The following is a 20,782-nucleotide window of genomic DNA, read 5'->3' as shown; positions in this document are numbered from 1 at the left end:
ATATTTATCTGATTTATCTCCTTTCATACTTCAACTACTTGGGAGAGAGAGGAGAGAGAGGGGAGAGAGAGGAGAGAGAGAGGAGAGAGAGGAGAGAGAGAGGGGAGAGAGAGGAGAGAGGGGAGAGAGAGGAGAGAGGAGAGAGAGGGGAGAGAGAGGAGAGAGAGAGGGGGAGAGAGAGGAGAGAGAGAGAGGAGAGAGAGGGGAGAGAGGGGGGAGAGAGAGGAGAGAGAGGGGGAGAGAGAGGGGAGAGAGAGGAGAGAGAGGGAGAGAGAGGAGAGAGAGAGGAGAGAGAGAGGAGAGAGAGAGAGAGAGGGGGAGAGAGAGGAGAGAGAGAGAGGGAGAGAGAGGGGGAGAGAGAGGGGAGAGAGAGGAGAGAGAGAGGAGAGAGAGGGGAGAGAGAGGAGAGAGAGGGGGGAGAGAGAGGAGAGAGAGAGAAGAGAGAGGGGGGAGAGAGAGGGGAGAGAGAGGAGAGAGAGGGGAGAGAGAGGGGAGAGAGAGGAGAGAGAGGGGGAGAGAGAGGAGAGAGGGGAGAGAGAGGGGAGAGAGAGGGGAGAGAGAGGAGAGAGAGGGGGAGAGAGAGAGGAGAGAGAGGAGAGAGAGGGGAGAGAGAGGAGAGAGAGAGAGGGGAGAGAGGGGAGAGAGAGGAGAGAGAGGGGAGAGAGAGGAGAGAGAGAGAGGGGAGAGAGGGGAGAGAGAGGGGAGAGAGGAGAGAGAGGGGATAGAGAGGAGAGAGAGAGGGGAGAGAGGAGAGAGAGGAGAGAGATGGGAGAGAGAGGAGAGAGAGAGGGGAGAGAGAGGAGAGAGAGAGGAGAGAGAGGGGAGAGAGGGGAGAGAGGGGAGAGAGAGGAGAGAGAGATGGGAGAGAGAGGAGAGAGGAGAGAAGGAAGACAAGAGTTTACATTCAGTCTTCTTTTTATTTTTTCAAAACAAGGGAATGAACCGGTCATAGAGTGAGTAACGTCACAATGAACACAGTGTAGAACCCCATTGGCGAGCCACACATTTACATTACATTTAAGTCATTTAGCAGACGCTCTTATCCCACGGCTGAAGCACATTCATCACCCAACGCATAGAAGTAATAGTGTCTCTCTTTACACAACACATCCAGCTGGAGGTTGTATTCAGGGTTTGGAGATCAGGGTGGGTAAATGAGTGAAGAGAGCTGACACATTCCCTCATACACATACAGGCACGTACACACACAAGGATTCTCAGACCAGCTCCCACTAAACCTTCTAGTGTGGGCTTTGGTCCAACCCGGCCTATCATAGCTACAGACACAGAATCTGGGAAATCTAAATGTTTTGTTTTCATGGGAGAAGCACTATCCCATCTGTCCTGGATTAACACATATTGACTGACATACTAACATACTAATTGTGTGCCGCCCTATGGGAATCCCAATCACGGCCGGTTGTGATATAGTCCGGGATCGAACCTGGGTCTGTAGTGACGCCTCAAGTACCTTAGACCGCTGCGTTACTCAGGATCCCTTAATATACAGGGGGTACCGGTACCGAGTCAATATGCGGGGGTACAGGTTAGTCAAGGTAATTTGTACATGTAGGTAGGGGTAAAGTGACTGTACATAAATAATAAACAGTGAGCAGTGTAAAAACAAAGGTGGGAGGGGGGTTTCAGCATCAATGCAAATAGCATTTGATTAATTGTTCACCAGTCTGTTAAGGAGCCTTTTGGACCTAGACTTGGTGCTCCGGTACCGCTTGTCGTGCGGCAGCAGAGAGAACAGTCTATGAGTGGCAGTAATAAAGCCTCCCAGAAAATATAAAAAAACGAATCGGCCGATATCGAATCTTCCATTCCTCTCAAAAGGCTGTCACTGCCTTCCTGAAGACAAAACAATGTATACGAAATTCTTCCGTCTGGTTTTAGACCCCATCATAGCACTGAGACTGCACTTGTGAAGGTGGTAAATTACCTTTTAATGGCATCAGCCCGAGGCTCTGCATCTGTCCTCGTGCTCCTAGACCTTAGTGCTGCTTTTGATACCATCGATCACCACATTCTTTTGGAGAGATAGGAAACCCAAATTGGTCTACACGGACAAGTTCTGGCCTGGTTTAGATTTTATCTGTCGGAAAGATAGCAGTTTGTCTCTGTGAATGGTATGTCCTCTGACAAATTCACCACTATTGTTTTCACTATATATTAGACCTCTTGTGGATGTCATTCGAAAACATAATGTTAACTTTCACTGCTATGCGGATGACACACAGCTGCACATTTCAATGAAACATGGTGAAGCCCCAAAATTGCCATCGCAAGAAGTCTGTGTTTCAGACATAAGGAAGTGGATGGCTGCAAACTTTCTACTTTTAAATTCGGACAAAACAGAGATGCTTGTTCTAGGTCCCAAGAAACAAAGAGATCTTCTGTTGAATCTGACAATTAATCTTAATGGTTGTACAGTCGTCTCAAATAAAACTGTGAAGGACCTCGGCGTTACTCTGGACCCTGATCTCTCTTTTACGAACATATCAAGACTGTTTCAAGGACAGCTTTTTTCCATCTACGTAACATTGCAAAAATCAGAAACTTTCTGACCAGAAAAATGTATCCATGCTTTTGTTACTTCTAGGTTAGACTACTGCAATGCTCTACTTTCCGGCTACCAGATAAAGCACTAAATAAACTTCAGTTAGTGCTAAATACGGCTGCTAGAATCCTGACTAGAACCAAACAATTTGATCATATTACTCCAGTGCTAGCCTCCCTACACTGGCTTCCTGTTAAGGCAAGGGCTGATTTCAAGGTTTTACTGCTAATCTACAATGTATCACATGGGCTTGCTCCTACCTATCTCTCTGATTTGGTCCTGCCATACATACCTACACGTACGCTACGGTCACAAGACGCAGGCCTCCTAATTGTCCTTAGAATTTCTAAGCAAAATGCTGGAGGCAGGGCTTTCTCCTATAGAGCTCCATTTTTATGGAATGGTCTGCCTACCCATGTGAGAGACGCATTTTGCACGCCCAATTCTTCAGTTTTTGATTTGTTAAAAAAGTTTGAAATATCCAATAAATGTCATTCCACTTCATGATTGTGCCCCACTTGTTGTTGATTCTTCACAAAAAAATACAGTTTTATATCTTTATGTTTGAAGCCTGAAATGTGGCAAAAGGTCGCAAAGTTCAAGGGGGCCGAATACTTTCGCAAGGCACTGTAAGTGCTACGGGTGGTAGTCATTTAGGCAGGTTACCTTCGCATTCTTGGGCACAGGGACTATGGTGGTCTGCTTGAAACATGTAGGTACTACAGACTCATTCAGGGAGAGGTTGAAAATATCAGTGAAGAAACTTGCCAGTTGGTTAGCGCATGCTCTGAGTACATGTCCTGGTAATCCGCCTACCCCCGCGACCTTGTGAATGTTGACTTGTTAAAATGTCTTGCTCACATCGGCTACGGAGAGCGTGATCACACAGTCGTCCGGAACAGCTGATGCTCGCGTCACTGGGCAGCTCGTGGCTGGGTTTCCCTTTGTAGTCCGTAATAGTTTGCAAGCCCTGCCACATCCGACGAGCGTCAGAGCAGGTGTAGTAGGATTCAATCTTAGTCCTGTATTGACACTTTGTCTGATTGATGGTTTGTCTGAGGGCATAGCGGGATTATTTATAAGCGTCCGGATTAGAGTCCTGCTCCTTGAAAGCGGCAGCTCTGGCCTGCGTCTCCCCCTTATGAACCTGGTGTTCCTGAACCAGGAACATCAGGTTCAAAAGCGGTTTAAATGACTTGCAGCCATAGTGAAGGGTATGTGAGAGACACTTTGTGTGTACAGTTTGTGTGTGCAAAGAGGAGAGGAGAGAAAATTAGTTCAAATAAGGGCATCTCTCGATCCAATCTCAGAGCTACAGGGAGGACTGCTACTCTCTGTCCCACACAAACTCAAGCCCACATTCATGTCAATGGATACCAATGTTTTTTCAGTGACAGTAAGGGAGCGGTCTCTCCAAACAGTGTGTTGTTTATTAGTCAGACCTGATGTAATGAAGAGAGAGAAAAAGAGGGAGGAGGTGGAGAAGGGAGGGAGACGGGCTGCTTTTTTCAAAGGTCAGAATTCCAATGTGTTCCCAGGAGACAAATACACACACACGCACACACGCACACGCACGCACGCACGCACGCACACACACACACACACACACACACACACACACACACACACACACACACACACACACACACACACACACACACACACACACACACACACACACACACACACACACACACACACACACACACACACACACACACACACACACACACACACACACACACACACACACACACACACACCACCTCTCCCTCTCAGATAGATAGACAGAAGAATGGGGGAAAGGGTGAGGTGTCTATCTACTGTAACCCTCCTCCCTCTCTCATCATACAGCCTAGTAGCTGTACATCCTAGAGCAGGATCCACACTACAGACCACCAACGAACTATCATGGTCCAAACACACCAAAACAGTCATGAAGAGGGCACGACAACACCTTTTCTCCCTCAGGAGACTGAAAAGATTTGGCACGGGTCCCCAGATCCTCAAAAATTTCTACAACTGCACCATCAAGAGCATCCTGACCAGTTGCATCACTGGGGCCAAGCTTCCTGCCATCCATGACCTTTATACTAGGTAGTGTCAGAGGAAAGCCCCAAAAAGATGTCAAAGACTCCAGTCACCCAAGTCATAAACTGTTCTCTCTGCTACCTCACGGCAAGTGGTACCAGAGCACCACGTCTAGAAACCAAAAGGCTCCTTAACAGCTTCTACCCCCAAGCCATAAGACTGCTGAACAATTAATTAAATGGCTCCCAGGACTATTTACATTGACCCCACCTCTCTGTTTTTACACTGCTGCTATTCACTGTTTATTATGTATCCATAGTCACTTTACAAATGACCTCATCTAACCTGTACCCCTACACATTGACTCGGATTGTCACTTTATCCCTACTTACAAATTACCTCGCACATTGACTCGGTATCGGTACCTCCTGTAAATAGCCTCGTTATTGTTATTTTATCGTGTTACTTTTTATAATTTTTTACTTTAGTTTATTTGGTCAATATTTTCTTAACTCTTTCTTGAACTGCATTGTTTGTTAGGGGCTTGTAAAGTAAGTATTTCACGGTCAGGTCTACACCTGTTGTATTCGGCGTATGTGACAAATAAAGTTTGATTTGATCTGATTTACAGTAACTCACTACATTCCAGAGCACATAGAACGTATTGGCACAAGATGTGGAATCAATGCAGAGGTTCCATCAAGATATTCTACAGCTATCATCACACTGTCTGATGTAATGTATGAACATATAGGGGCCATATTGTCAGGGCCCTGGAGTGACATCAGACAAAAGGAAGAATTCAGAAGCCCTTTTCTGGCTCTGCTAGTAGGAAATGACACAAGCCTCAAGCATTTCCCCCCAGAGACAGGAAGACAGAAAGACTATGAAGGAGGTGCTGAGCTGGTTGGTAAATACTTCATGATCAGTGTTGGGGAGTAGTTAACTACATGTAGTTCAACTAGTCATTTAATTACATTTTGATGTAGCTTGGTGGTAGTTGAACTATATTCAAATATTGGTAGTGTTTTCAGTAGTTAATTACTTTTTTTATCATGTAGTGGTGTAGCTAACTACTGGAACTACATACTACTTTTTTAGCAAACATTTTAATAAAATATGGGTGAAGTAGGCAAGAACTATTTTTTGACATCAAACCTGCACAATTCACACTTGAAACCGTTTTTGTGTTTAATAGGCAAAATTACACATCTGACTCCAGAGTGATCTGTTTTTGCAATTTGTAGTCTATGACATTTCAGATTTAGATATTACTTTTTTTCACAAAGTAGTTTGGATGTAGTGAACTTCATTTGAAAGTAGCTTTTTTCAGTAAACAATTTTTTTGTTAAGGGTAGCTTTAGTGTTGCTTAACTTCTTCCAGTGTGAGGTGATTGGTCGTTTCCCCCAACACTGTTCATAATACTAACTTAGTGAGTTTGTTTCACAGGGAAAGAGAGAGGGAGGGAGAGACAGAGAGAGGGAGAGAGAGGCAGAGAGAGGCAGAGAGACAGAGAGGGAGGGAGAGAGAGAGGGAGGGAGAGAGGGAGGGAGAGGCAGAGAGAGGGAGAGAGAGGCAGAGAGACAGAGAGGGAGGGAGAGAGAGAGGGAGGGAGAGACAGAGAGAGGGAGGGAGAGAGAGAGAGAGAGGGTGGGAGGGAGAGACAGAGAGAAGGAGGGAGGTAGAGACAGAGAGGGGGAGGGAGGGAGAGGGAGGGAGAGACAGATGTATCATCAAGTTGCACAGGGTTTTGAACTTCTGACCCTCCCTGTGTTGTCTCTAGTGCTTATGTCTATAAAAGGACCAGGTTGTCATCACATATCTGAGCGACTGACAGAAGTTAGGGCTTCTGCTTTATTTACCTACTGGAGTGTTAGTTCTGCCCCAAGGGTTGAAAGAAACTGTATGGTCTGTGCTAGAGTACCTGAGGCATCTAAGGATCGGACTTAACCTCTCTGAATAAGTCAAAGTCTCAAACTGTGTGACTCTCCTTATTGCCATGCTAATGATTAGCATTCCAGACATTTTCCTTGAGACTTCAAATGTGATGTATTTTCAGTGACTATACTTATAATGCTGATAACATTACCCCCAATGACCCCCATAATATGAGTAACATTCATTCTAACTATCCACAGGGCCACAACATAAGCTCACATATATTTAGCCTGCCCTCGTCCCATAGATCCCTTCATGGCACAGAGTTCTCATGCCTGCCAGCATATTTCACTTTGCATAATACACTTCCCCCACACTAAAATAGTCCAGGGTCTCTGAGCCACTGTCTACTACCACACCATGACAGCATGCACTGTAGCAGAAAACAGCCAATAGTCTATTCATGTCAAATAACTCTATAGAGTTCAGATCATCAAGTTGTTCCTAATCATCAAACTGTTCCTAATACCAGAATTGTTCCCAATAATCAAACTGTTTCCAATACCAGAATTCTTCAAATTCTTCACATTTCCAATAAGCATTTATCAATCAATCAAATGTATTTATAAAGCCCTTTATATATCAGCAGATATGACAAAGTGCTGTACAGAAACCCAGCCTAAAACCCCAAACAGCAAGCAATGCAAACAAAGGTCAACCACAGTCAAATGTGAAAACTCTAAACCCTTAATCAACTGAGTGGGTTTAATCCCCCAAATAATGTACACTACTCAGAAGTTATACAGATCTTTATGCCATGGATCACACATGTGATTTCAGAGATCCACACCAACGATCCACTCAATCCTGTCACACACACCTTCTCCCCCAGTGTGTGTGTATCATGGCTCCCGGACTTACAAGCGTGCATAGAAGTCACAGAACTCCTTGTAGACTTTGACATCGCTGCGTCTCCTCTGAGACTTGGAGACGGGCAGCTCTGCCTCCCCACCGTTGGCATGACGATGACCGTTGAACTCCGCAGGGTGTGGTTCAGGGTCCTGGGCCTCCACATTCTCCAGGATGGTGGGGGGCTGTGGCTGACTTTGAACCTGTACCTCCATAGGACACGACTCGGTAGTCCAAATACTAGTTAGTATAAGCTCCCAGTCCAACACACCCTTCCCCGGCCCTATCCAAATACAGGCTCTTTCCCAAACACTCAGTCCTAGAACAGTCCAATCCAAAAAGTAGGAGTAGTCTAGAAAGAGATGGCCTGAGCAGCACTGAGACAGAGAAGAAGACTGTCTGACTGCCCTGACTTCACACAGATCCCTGATTTACCTCCCTCCCTCTCTCTCTCTTTTTATCTCCCTTGCTCATACTCTCTCCTTCTATTTCACCCTCCCTCTCTCTCTCTTTTTATCTCCCTTGCTCATACTCTCTGGTTCCATTTCACCCTCCCTCTCTCTCTCTTTTTATCTCCCTTGCTCATACTCTCTCCTTCCATTTCACCCTCCCTCTCTCTCTTTTTATCACCCTTGCTCATACTCTCTCGTTCCATTTCACCCTCCCTCTCTCTCTCTTTTTATCTCCCTTGCTAATACTCTCTCATTCCATTTCACCCTCCCTCTCTCTTTTTATCTCCCTTGCTCATACTCTCTCGTTCCATTTCACCCTCCCTCTCTCTCTTTTTATCTCCCTTGCTCATACTCTCTCCTTCCATTTCACCCTCCCTCTCCCTCTCTTTTTATCTCCCTTGCTAATACTCTCTCATTCCATTTCACCCTCCCTCTCTCTTTTTATCTCCCTTGCTCATACTCTCTCGTTCCATTTCACCCTCCCTCTCTCTCTCTTTTTATCACCCTTGCTCATACTCTCTCGTTCCATTTCACCCTCCCTCTCTCTCTCTTTTTATCTCCCTTGCTCATACTCTCTCGTTCCATTTCACCCTCCCTCTCTCTCTTTTTATCTCCCTTGCTCATACTCTCTCGTTCCATTTCACCCTCCCCCTCTCTCTCTTTTTATCACCCTTGCTCATACTCTCTCGTTCCATTTCACCCTCCCTCTCTCTTTTTATCTCCCTTGCTCATACTCTCTCGTTCCATTTCACCCTCCCTCTCTCTCTTTTTATCTCCCTTGCTCATATTCTCTCGTTCCATTTCACCCTCCCTCTCTCTCTCTCTTTTTATCTCCCTTGCTCATACTCTCTGGTTCCATTTCACCCTCCCTCTCTCTCTCTTTTTATCTCCCTTGCGCATACTCTCTGGTTCCATTTCACCCTCCCTCTCTCTCTCTTTTTATCTCCCTTGCTCATACTCTCTCGTTCCATTTCACCCTCCCTCTCTCTCTCTCTTTTTATCTTCCTTGCTCATACTCTCTGGTTCCATTTCACCCTCCCTCAACTCTCTCTCTCTCACATGCAGGTTGGCATTTATGGTAATGACTTTTGCACGGGAGGCAGCTCTGCAGTGGTCACTAGCTAGCACAGCCACAAAATCATAAAATCACATTTTAAACCTAACCTTAACTACAATGCTAACCCTAATGCCTAACCCTAACCTTCAATTAAGGACAAAAAGGTCATTTTTGTAATATTATACATTTTGACTTTGCAACTGGCCCATCTAACGGACAGAGGTTACTGTGCCACTGGACACATACACACACCAGTGGGGGCTGCTGAGCGGAGGATGGCTCATAATAATGTCTGGAATGGAGTCAATGGAATGGTATCAACCACATGGAAACCACATCTTTAATGTGACTGATACCACTCCATTGACTCCATTCCAGCCATTATTATGAGCCGTCCCCCCCTCAGCAGCCCCCACTGACACACACTTCTACATTATCCCTCATGGAGATATGTTGGGATTTCTCACTTCCAGGAGAGAAACAGCTGGTTTGGCTAAAGTCACAGCTCTGTGTGTGTGTGTGTGTGTGTGTGTGTGTGTGTGTGTGTGTGTGTGTGTGTGTGTGTGTGTGTGTGTGTGTGTGTGTGTGTGTGTGTGTGTGTGTGTGTGTGTGTGTGTGTGTTTGTGTGTGCGCGCGCGCACGCTCAGGGAGATCCACCAGATGGATCCGAGTCAGAAACAGGCTGAGTTCAGCAACTCAGTATTTTACTCAAGGGAGATTAAGGAGAGAAACATGCACTCTGCAATATGAAAACATAAATATTTTTTTAACCAGGCAAGTGAGTTAAGAACAAATTCTTATTTTCAATGACAGCCTAGGAACAGTGGGTTAACTGCCTTGTTTAGGGGCAGAACCACAGATTTTTACCTTGTCAGCTCAGGGATTCAATCTTGCAACCTTTCGGTTACTAGTCCAACACTCTAACCACTAGGCTACCTGCCGCCCCATATAAAAGTAATCTCATCCATATTATGCCATTTTTAATCTGCTGAATAAACACTTCACAAACATTTACAAATCAAAGTGACTGATAGTTGTTTATGTGGCTAAACTCATCCCACCAGGGGAGCAACTGTCACTGGGGAAGGCCCCCCCCATATTCAGAAATGTCATTTTTGTCCCCTCCAGTTTTATCATTGGAATGTGATACAAAACAAGGCAACGGTGTGCTTTAGGACCATGCAGATGCCTATAGCGGTCGGGTAGGCTGTTTGGGGTGTTTATCCGACTGGATAAAAAATGTATATATAAAAAAACGTGTATACAGTGCCTTGCGAAAGTATTCGGCCCCCTTGAACTTTGCGACCTTTTGCCACATTTCAGGCTTCAAACATAAATATATAAAACTGGATTTTTTTGTGAAGAATCAACAACAAGTGGGACACAATCATGAAGTGGAACGACATTTATTGGATATTTCAAACTTTTTTAACAAATCAAAAACTGAAAAATTGGGCGTGCAAAATTATTCAGCCCCTTTACTTTCAGTGCAGCAAACTCTCTCCAGAAGTTCAGTGAGGATGATCCAATGTTGACCTAAATGACTAATGATGATAAATACAATCCACCTGTGTGTAATCAAGTCTCCGTATGAATGCACCTGCACTGTGATAGTCTCAGAGGTCCGTTAAAAGCGCAGAGAGCATAATGAAGAACAAGGAACACAGGCAGGTCCGAGATACTGTTGTGAAGAAGTTTAAAGCCGGATTTGGATCCAAAAAGATTTCCCAAGCTTTAAACATCCCAAGGAGCACTGTGCAAGTGATAATATTGAAATGGAAGGAGTATCAGACCACTGCAAATCTACCAAGACCTGGCCGTCCCTCTAAACTTTCAGCTCATACAAGGAGAAGACTGATCAGAGATGCAACCAAGAGGCCCATGATCACTCTGGATGAACTGCAGAGATCTACAGCTGAGGTGGGAGACTCTGTCCATAGGACAAAAATCAGTCGTATATTGCACAAATCTGGCCTTTATGGAAGAGTGGCAAGAAGAAAGCCATTTCTTAAAGATATCCATAAAAAGTGTTGTTTAAAGTTTGCCACAAGCCACCTGGGAGACACACCAAACATGTGGAAGAAGGTGCTCTGGTCAGATGAAACCAAAATTGAATTGTTTGGCGTAAAAGCAACACAGCTCATCACCCTGAACACACCATCCCCACTGTCAAACATGGTGGTGGCAGCATCATGGTTTGGGCCTGATTTTCTTCAGCAGGGACAGGGAAGATGGTTAACATTGATGGGAAGATGGATGGAGCCAAATACAGGACCATTCTGGAAGAAAACCTGATGGAGTCTGCAAAAGATCTGAGACTGGGACAGAGATTTGTCTTCCAACAAGACAATGATCCAAAACATAAAGCAAAATCTACAATGGAATGGTTCAAAAATAAACATATCCAGGTGTTAGAATGGCCAAGTCAAAGTCCAGACCTGAATCCAATCGAGATTCTGTGGAAAGTACTGAAAACTGCTGTTCACAAATGCTCTCCATCCAACCTCACTGAGCTCGAGCTGTTTTGCAAAGAGGAATGGGAAAAAATGTCAGGCTCTCGATGTGCAAAACTGATAGAGACATACCCCAAGCGACTTACAGCTGTAATCACAGCAAAAGGTGGCGCTACAAAGTATTAACTTAAGGGGGCTGAATAATTTTGCACGCCCAATTTTTCAGTTTTTGTTTTGTTAAAAAAGATTGAAATATCCAATAAATGTCGTTCCACTTAATGATTGTGTCCCACTTGTTGTTGATTCTTCACAAAAAAATCCAGTTTTATATCTTTATGTTTGAAGCCTGAAATGTGGCAAAAGGTCGCAAAGTTCAAGGGGGCCGAATACTTTCGCAAGGCACTGTATATGCCCTCTCCCACACTTCTAGAAACAAAGTTGCGCCCCTACATCTTCCTGCTCTGACCTTAAATAAATGACACTTCAACACCACCAAAAGGCCAGGAGCATAAATCTACAGGAGATGTTCAAATAACTCTGATTCAGTGGGAACATATTCATCTTCTGTAAGAAAAACTATTTATCCAGAAGAAAACCTATTCTGTCCAATTATTTTAAAGCTAGGGTAGTGTTCCCGCTCCAAATCTCAATGCTGTGTGGCAGCCTGTGTGTCTCTCCACAGAGTCTCTACCAGAGACTATAAACCAGGAGTGCACAGGCATTCCTCTCTCTGCAATTCCAGCCTGTTTCCATCATTCCACAAATAGACGCCCAGGAAAGTATCATGTCCAAAATAGGCGCTGGCAGCTGACGCCAGCCCCCGTGTGTGTGTGTGTGTGTATGGGGGGCAGCTTTTCCCTCCTTCCTGTCCCTGGTGTGTGTCCTACTGCTAGGTGCACATTCACATATTACTCAGATTAAAACTACAAGGAGAAAGAAGGCCTCACAGGAAAACAAATCCCTAAAACAGACTGTGAGACACTGGTGTTAACTGACAGGACAATGGGACGGAAGGCGGGACCAAAACAGGAAACACTCTGAGCTGCTTTCCTAATTACAGCATACTGATTATACTGAGGAGAGGAGGAGCATTTCCATGTGGTCATGTCTCTGTTCATGTGGTCATGTCTCTGTTCATGTGGTCATGTCTCTGTTCATGTGGTCATGTCTCTGTTCATGTGGTCATGTCTCTGTTCATGTGGTCATGTCACTGTTCATGTGGTCATGTCTCTGTTCATGTGGTCATGTCTCTGTTCATGTGGTCATGTCTCTGTTCATGTGGTCATGTCTCTGTTCATGTGGTCATGTCTCTGTTCATGTGGTCATGTCTCTGTTCATGTGGCTTCCTCTCCTGCAGGTTAAATCCAGGGTTAGCCCCAACAACATGCAGACAAAGGAGGCTCCAGTAAAAAGGACTCAGGACAGGGCCAACAACAGAGAGCCCCTGCCCAGTGGGGGTCTGAAGTACCTGCCCCCTGGGGTCTGAAACCCTGCCCCCTGGGGTCTGAAGTACAGAGAGAAACCCTGCCCCCTGGGGGTCTGAAGTACAGAGAGAAACCCTGCCCCCTGGGGTCTGCAGTACAGAGAGAAACCCTGCCCCCTGGGGGTCTGAAGTACCTGCCCCCTGGGGTCTGAAACCCTGCCCCCTGGGGTCTGAAGTACAGAGAGAAACCCTGCCCCCTGGGGGTCTGAAGTACAGAGAGAAACCCTGCCCCCTTGGGTCTGCAGTACAGAGAGAAACCCTGCTCCCTGGGGTCTGAAGTAGAGAGAAACCCTGCCCCCTGGGGTCTGAAGTACAGAGAGAAACCCTGCCCCTGGGGTCTGCAGTACAGAGAGAAACCCTGCCCCCTGGGGTCTGCAGTACAGAGAGAAACCCTACCCCCTGGGGTCTGCAGTACAGAGAGAAACCCTGCCCCCTGGGGTCTGAAGTACAGAGAGAAACCCTGCTCCCTGGGGTCTGAAGTACAGAGAGAAACCCTGCCCCCTGGGGGTCTAAAGTACAGAGAGAAACCCTGCCCCCTGGGGGTCTGCAGTACAGAGAGAAACCCTGCCCCCTGGGGTCTGCAGTACAGAGAGAAACCCTGCCCCTTGGGGGTCTGAAGTACAGAGAGAAACCCTGCCCCCTGGGGTCTGAAGTACAGAGAGAAACCCTGCCCCCTGGGGGTCTGAAGTACAGAGAGAAACCCTGCCCCTGGGGTCTGCAGTACAGAGAGAAACCCTGCCCCTTGGGTGTCTGGAGTACAGCGAGAAACCCTGCCCCTTGGGGGTCTGCAGTACAGAGAGAAACCCTGCCCCTTGGGGGTCTAAAGTACAGAGAGAAACCCTGCCCCCTGGGGGTCTGCAGTACAGAGAGAAACCCTGCCCCCTGGGGTCTGCAGTACAGAGAGAAACCCTGCCCCTTGGGGGTCTGAAGTACAGAGAGAAACCCTGCCCCCTGGGGTCTGAAGTACAGAGAGAAACCCTGCCCCCTGGGGGTCTGAAGTACAGAGAGAAACCCTGCCCCTGGGGTCTGCAGTACAGAGAGAAACCCTGCCCCTTGGGTGTCTGGAGTACAGCGAGAAACCCTGCCCCTTGGGGGTCTGCAGTACAGAGAGAAACCCTGCCCCTTGGGGGTCTGAAGTACAGAGAGAAACCCTGCCCCTTGGGGGTCTGAAGTACAGAGAGAAACCCTGCCCCCTGGGGGTCTGCAGTACAGGGAGAAACCCTGCCCCTTGGGGGTCTGAAGGACAGAGAGAAACCCTGCCCCCTGGGGGTCTGAAGTACAGAGAGAAACCCTGCCCCCTGGAGGTCTGAAGTACAGAGAGAAACCCTGCCCCCTGGGGGTCTGCAGTACAGAGAGAAACCCTGCCCCCTGGGGTCTGCAGTACAGAGAGAAACCCTGCCCCTTGGGGGTCTGAAGTACAGAGAGAAACCCTGCCCCCTGGGGTCTGAAGTACAGAGAGAAACCCTGCCCCTGGGGGTCTGCAGTACAGAGAGAAACCCTGCCCCTGGGGTCTGCAGTACAGAGAGAAACCCTGCCCCTTGGGGTTCTTAAGTACAGAGAGAAACCCTGCCCCCTGGGGTCTGCAGTACAGCGAGAAACCCTGCCCCTTGGGGGTCTGAAGTACAGAGAGAAACCCTGCCCCTTGGGGGTCTGAAGTACAGAGAGAAACCCTGCCCCTGGGGATCTGCAGTACAGACAGAAACCCTGCCCCTTGGGGGTCTGAAGTACAGAGAGAAACCCTGCCCCCTGGGGGTCTGAAGTACAGAGAGAAACCCTTCCCCCTGGGCGTCTGAAGCACAGAGAGAAACCCTTCCCCCCTGGGGGTCTGAAGTACAGAGAGAAACCCTGCCCCCTGGGGGTCTGAAGTACAGAGAGAAATCCTGCCCCCTTGGGTCTGAAGTACAGAGAGAAACCCTGCCCCCGGGGTCTGCAGTACAGAGAGAAACCCTGCCCCTTGGGGGTCTGAAGTACAGAGAGAAACCCTGCCCCCTGGGGGTCTGCAGTACAGAGAGAACCCCTGCCCCGGGGTCTGCAGTGCAGAGAGAAACCCTGCCCCTGGGGGTCTGCAGTGCAGAGAGAAACCCTGCCCCTGGGGGTCTGCAGTACAGAGAAACCCTGCCCCTAGGGGTCAACAGTACAGAGAGAAACCCTGCCCCTGGGCGTCTGCAGTACAGAGAGAAACCCTGCCCCTGGGGGTCTGAAGTACAAAGAGAAACCCTGCCCCTGGGGGTCTGCAGTACAGAGAGAAACCCTGCCCCTGGGGTCTGCAGTACAGAGAGAAACCCTGCCCCTGGGGGTCTGAAGTACAGAGAGAAACCCTGTCACCTGGGGTCTGAAGTACAGAGAGGAACCCTGCCCCCTGGGGTCTGAAGTACAGAGAGAAACCCTGCCCCTGGGGGTCTGAAGTACAGAGAGAAACCCTGCCCCTGGGGGTCTGAAGTACAGAGAGAAACCCTGCCCCTGGGAGTCTGAAGTACAGAGAGAAACCCCCCTGGGGGTCTGCCAGAGAGAAACCTTGCCCTCTGGGGGTCTGCAGTGCAGAGAGAAACCCTGCCCCTGGGGCTCTGCTGTGCAGAGAAACCCTACCCCTGGGGTCTGCAGTGCAGAGAGAAACCCTGCCCCCTGGGGTCTGCAGTACAGAGAGAAACCCTGCCCCTGGGGGTCTGAAGTACAGAGAGAAACCCTGCCCCCTGGGGGTCTGAAGTACAGAGAGAAACCCTGCCCCTGGGGTCTGCAGTACAGAGAGAAACCCTGCCCCTGGGGGTCTGAAGTACAGAGAGAAACCCTGCCCCTGGGGGTCTGAAGTACAGAGAGAAACCCTGCCCCCTGGGGGTCTGCAGTACAGAGAGAAACCCTGCCCCTGGGGGTCTGCAGCGCAGAGAGAAACCCTGCCCCTGGGGGTCTGCAGTGCAGAGAGAAACCTGCCCTCTGGGGTCTGCAGCGCAGAGAGAAACCCTGCCCCTGGGGCTCTGCAGTGCAGAGAAAACCCTGCCCCCTGGGGGTCTGCAGTACAGAGAGAAACTCTGCCCCTGGGGGTCTGCAGTGCAGAGAAAACCCTGCCCCTGGGGGTCTGAAGTACAGAGAGAAACCCTGCCCCTGGGGGTCTGCAGTGCAGAGCGAAACCCTGCCCCCTGGGGTCTGCAGTACAGAGAGAAACCCTGCCCCCTGGGGTCTGCAGTACAGAGAGAAACCCTGCCCCCCTGGGGGTCTGAAGTACAGAGAGAAACCCTGCCCCTGGGGTCTGAAGTACAGAGAGAAACCCTGCCCCTGGGGTCTGCAGTACAGAGAGAAACCCTGCCCCTGGGGTCTGCAGTACAGAGAGAAACCCTGCCCCCTGGGGGTCTGAAGTACAGAGAGAAACCCTGCCCCCTGGAGGTCTGAAGTACAGAGAGAAACCCTGCCCCCTGGGGGTCTGCAGTACAGAGAGAAACCCTGCCCCCTGGGGTCTGCAGTACAGAGAGAAACCCTGCCCCTTGGGGGTCTGAAGTACAGAGAGAAACCCTGCCCCCTGGGGTCTGAAGTACAGAGAGAAACCCTGCCCCCTGGGGGTCTGCAGTACAGAGAGAAACCCTGCCCCCTGGGGTCTGCAGTACAGAGAGAAACCCTGCCCCTTGGGGTTCTTAAGTACAGAGAGAAACCCTGCCCCCTGGGGTCTGCAGTACAGCGAGAAACCCTGCCCCTTGGGGGTCTGAAGTACAGAGAGAAACCCTGCCCCTTGGGGGTCTGAAGTACAGAGAGAAACCCTGCCCCCTGGGGATCTGCAGTACAGACAGAAACCCTGCCCCCTGGGGGTCTGAAGTACAGAGAGAAACCCTGCCCCCTGGGGGTCTGAAGTACAGAGAGAAACCCTTCCCCCTGGGCGTCTGAAGCACAGAGAGAAACCCTTCCCCCCTGGGGGTCTGAAGTACAGAGAGAAACCCTGCCCCCTGGGGGTCTGAAGTACAGAGAGAAATCCTGCCCCCTTGGGTCTGAAGTACAGAGAGAAACCCTGCCCCCGGGGTCTGCAGTACAGAGAGAAACCCTGCCCCTTGGGTGTCTGAAGTACAGAGAGAAACCCTGCCCCCTGGGGGTCTGCAGTGCAGAGAGAACCCCTGCCCCCGGGGGTCTGCAGTGCAGAGAGAAACCCTGCCCCCTGGGGGTCTGCAGTGCAGAGAGAAACCCTGCCCCCTGGGGGTCTGCAGTGCAGAGAGAAACTCTGCCCCCTAGGGGTCAACAGTACAGAGAGAAACCCTGCCCCCTGAGCGTCTGCAGTACAGAGAGAAACCCTGCCCCATGGGGGTCTGAAGTACAAAGAGAAACCCTGCCCCCTGGGGGTCTGCAGTACAGAGAGAAACCCTGCCCCCTGGGGTCTGCAGTACAGAGAGAAACCCTGCCCCCTGGGGGTCTGAAGTACAGAGAGAAACCCTGTCACCTGGGGGTCTGAAGTACAGAGAGGAACCCTGCCCCCTGGGGGTCTGAAGTACAGAGAGAAACCCTGCCCCTGGGGGTCTGAAGTACAGAGAGAAACCCTGCCCCTGGGGGTCTGAAGTACAGAGAGAAACCCTGCCCCCTGGGAGTCTGAAGTACAGAGAGAAACCATGCCCCTGGGGGTCTGCAGTGCAGAGAGAAACCTTGCCCTCTGGGGTCTGCAGTGCAGAGAGAAACCCTGCCCCTGGGGCTCTGCTGTGCAGAGAGAAACCCTACCCCTGGGGGTCTGCAGTGCAGAGAGAAACTCTGCCCCTGGGGGTCTGCAGTACAGAGAGAAACCCTGCCCCTGGGGGTCTGAGTACAGAGAGAAACCCTGCCACCTGGGGGTCTGAAGTACAGAGAGAAACCCTGCCCCTGGGGGTCTGAAGTACAGAGAGAAACCCTGCCCCTGGGGTCTGAAGTACAGAGAGAAACTCTGCCCCCTGGGGGTCTGAAGTACAGAGAGAAACCCTGCCCCTGGGGGTCTGCAGTACAGAGAGAAACCCTGCCCCTGGGGGTCTGCAGCGCAGAGAGAAACCCTGCCCCTGGGGGTCTGCAGTGCAGAGAGAAACCTTGCCCTCTGGGGGTCTGCAGCGCAGAGAGAAACCCTGCCCCCTGGGGCTCTGCAGTGCAGAGAGAAACCCTGCCCCCTGGGGGTCTGCAGTGCAGAGAGAAACTCTGCCCCCTGGGGGTCTGCAGTGCAGAGAGAAACCCTGCCCCCTGGGGGTCTGAAGTACAGAGAGAAACCCTGCCCCCTGGGGGTCTGCAGTGCAGAGCGAAACCCTGCCCCCTGGGGGTCTGCAGTACAGAGAGAAACCCTGCCCCCTGGGGTCTGCAGTACAGAGAGAAACCCTGCCCCCTGGGGGTCTGAAGTACAGAGAGAAACCCTGTCACCTGGGGGTCTGAAGTACAGAGAGGAACCCTGCCCCCTGGGGGTCTGAAGTACAGAGAGAAACCCTGCCCCCTGGGGGTCTGAAGTACAGAGAGAAACCCTGCCCCCTGGGGGTCTGAAGTACAGAGAGAAACCCTGCCCCCTGGGAGTCTGAAGTACAGAGAGAAACCATGCCCCCTGGGGGTCTGCAGTGCAGAGAGAAACCTTGCCCTCTGGGGGTCTGCAGTGCAGAGAGAAACCCTGCCCCCTGGGGCTCTGCAGTGCAGAGAGAAACCCTGCCCCCTGGGGGTCTGCAGTGCAGAGAGAAACTCTGCCCCCTGGGGGTCTGCAGTACAGAGAGAAACCCTGCCCCCTGGGGGTCTGAAGTACAGAGAGAAACCCTGCCACCTGGGGGTCTGAAGTACAGAGAGAAACCCTGCCCCCTGGGGGTCTGAAGTACAGAGAGAAACCCTGCCCCCTGGGGGTCTGAAGTACAGAGAGAAACTCTGCCCCCTGGGGGTCTGAAGTACAGAGAGAAACCCTGCCCCCTGGGGGTCTGCAGTACAGAGAGAAACCCTGCCCCCTGGGGGTCTGCAGCGCAGAGAGAAACCCTGCCCCTGGGGGTCTGCAGTGCAGAGAGAAACCTTGCCCTCTGGGGGTCTGCAGCGCAGAGAGAAACCCTGCCCCCTGGGGCTCTGCAGTGCAGAGAGAAACCCTGCCCCCTGGGGGTCTGCAGTGCAGAGAGAAACTCTGCCCCCTGGGGGTCTGCAGTGCAGAGAGAAACCCTGCCCCCTGGGGGTCTGAAGTACAGAGAGAAACCCTGCCCCCTGGGGGTCTGCAGTGCAGAGCGAAACCCTGCCCCCTGGGGGTCTGCAGTACAGAGAGAAACCCTGCCCCTGGGGGTCTGCAGTACAGAGAGAAACCCTGCCCCTGGGGGTCTGAAGTACAGAGAGAAACCCTGCCCCTGGGGGTCTGCAGTGCAGAGAGAAGCTCTGCCCCCTGGGGTCTGCAGTACAGAGAGAAACCCTGCCCCCTGGGGGTCTGAAGTACAGAGAGAAACCCTGCCCCTGGGGGTCTGCAGTGCAGAGCGAAACCCTGCCCCCTGGGGGTCTGCAGTGCAGAGAGAAACCCTGCCCCTGGGGGTCTGAAGTACAGAGAGAAACCCTGCCCCCTGGGGGTCTGCAGTGCAGAGCGAAACCCTGCCCCTGGGGGTCTGCAGTGCAGAGCGAAACCCTGCCCCTGGGGGTCTGCAGTGCAGAGCGAAACCCTGCCCCTGGGGGTCTGAAGTACAGAGAGAAACCCTGCCCCTGGGGGTCTGAAGTACAGAGAGAAACCCTTCCCCCTGGGCGTCTGAAGCACAGAGAGAAACCCTTCCCCTGGGGGTCTGAAGTACAGAGAGAAACCTTGCCCCCTGGGGGAATGAAGTACAGAGAGAAACCCTGCCCCTTGGGGTCTGCAGTACAGAGAGAAACCCTGCCCCTGGGGGTCTGAAGTACAGAGAGAAATCCTGCCCCCTTGGGTCTGAAGTACAGAGAGAAACCCTGCCCCTGGGGTCTGCAGTACAGAGAGAAACCCTGCCCCTTGGGTGTCTGAAGTACAGCGAGAAACCCTGCCCCTTGGGGGTCTGCAGTACAGAGAGAAACCCTGCCCCCTGGGGTCTGCAGTACAGAGAGAAACCCTGCCCCTGGGGTCTGCAGTACAGTGAGTAACCCTGCCCCTTGGGGGTCTGAAGTACAGAGAGAAACCCTGCCCCTGGGGGTCTGAAGTACAGAGAGAAACCCTGCCCCTTGGGGGTCTGAAGTACAGAGAGAAACCCTGCCCACTGGGGGTGTGAAGTACAGAGAGAAACCCTGCCCCTGGGGGTCTGCAGTACAGAGAGAAACCCAGCCCCTGGGGGTCTGAAGTACAGAGAGAAACCCTGCCCCTGGGGGTCTGCAGTGCAGAGCGAAACCCTGCCCCTGGGGGTCTGCAGTGCAGAGAGAAACTCTGCCCCTGGGGGTCTGCAGTACAGAGAGAAACCCTGCCCCTGGGGGTCTGAAGTACAGAGAGAAACCCTGCCCCTGGGGTCTGAAGTACAGAGAGAAACTCTGCCCCCTGGGGGTCTGAAGTACAGAGAGAAACCCTGCCCCTGGGGTCTGCAGTACAGAGAGAAACCCTGCCCCCTGGGGGTCTGCAGCGCAGAGAGAAACCCTGCCCCTGGGGGTCTGCAGTGCAGAGAGAAACCTTGCCCTCTGGGGGTCTGCAGCGCAGAGAGAAACCCTGCCCCTGGGGGTCTGCAGTGCAGAGAGAAACTCTGCAGTACAGAGAGAAACCCTGCCCCCTGGGGGTCTGAAGTACAGAGAGAAACCCTGCCCCCTGGGGGTCTGCAGTGCAGAGAGAAACTCTGCCACCTGGGGGTCTGCAGTACAGAGAGAAACCCTGCCCCCTGGGGGTCCCCCTGGGGGTCTGAAGTACAGAGAGAAACCCTGCCCCCTGGGGGTCTGCAGTGCAGAGCGAAACCCTGCCCCCTGGGGGTCTGCAGTACAGAGAGAAACCCTGCCCCCTGGGGGTCTGCAGTGCAGAGCGAAACCCTGCCCCCTGGGGGTCTGCAGTGCAGAGCGAAACCCTGCCCCCTGGGGGTCTGCAGTACAGATAGAAA

General features: G+C 51.1%; 1 protein-coding gene across 6 annotated transcripts in view; it reads right to left on the bottom strand.

Moving 5' to 3' along the window:
- The window catches only part of LOC118379949 (LIM and senescent cell antigen-like-containing domain protein 1), a 91,334-nt gene that overhangs the window by 21,635 nt on the left and 48,917 nt on the right, over positions 1-20,782 (bottom strand). The window contains exon 1 of one of the 6 annotated variants that reach the window (XM_052522492.1): positions 7,395-8,208. The exons of 3 other annotated variants lie outside the window; for them this stretch is intronic. In XM_052522492.1, the coding sequence (XP_052378452.1) occupies positions 7,395-7,597 (203 nt within the window). In that variant the 5' untranslated portion in view covers positions 7,598-8,208. Of the gene's footprint in view, positions 1-1,945; positions 4,158-7,394; positions 8,209-20,782 lie in introns of those variants that run through there. 2 more of the 6 variants (XM_052522493.1, XM_052522495.1) reach the window with 2 other exon arrangements.

This window comes from Oncorhynchus keta, chromosome 7, assembly GCF_023373465.1.
Source record: "Oncorhynchus keta strain PuntledgeMale-10-30-2019 chromosome 7, Oket_V2, whole genome shotgun sequence".
NCBI classification, from domain to species: Eukaryota; Metazoa; Chordata; class Actinopteri; order Salmoniformes; family Salmonidae; genus Oncorhynchus; species Oncorhynchus keta.
This window is presented reverse-complemented; position numbering and strand designations above follow the sequence as displayed.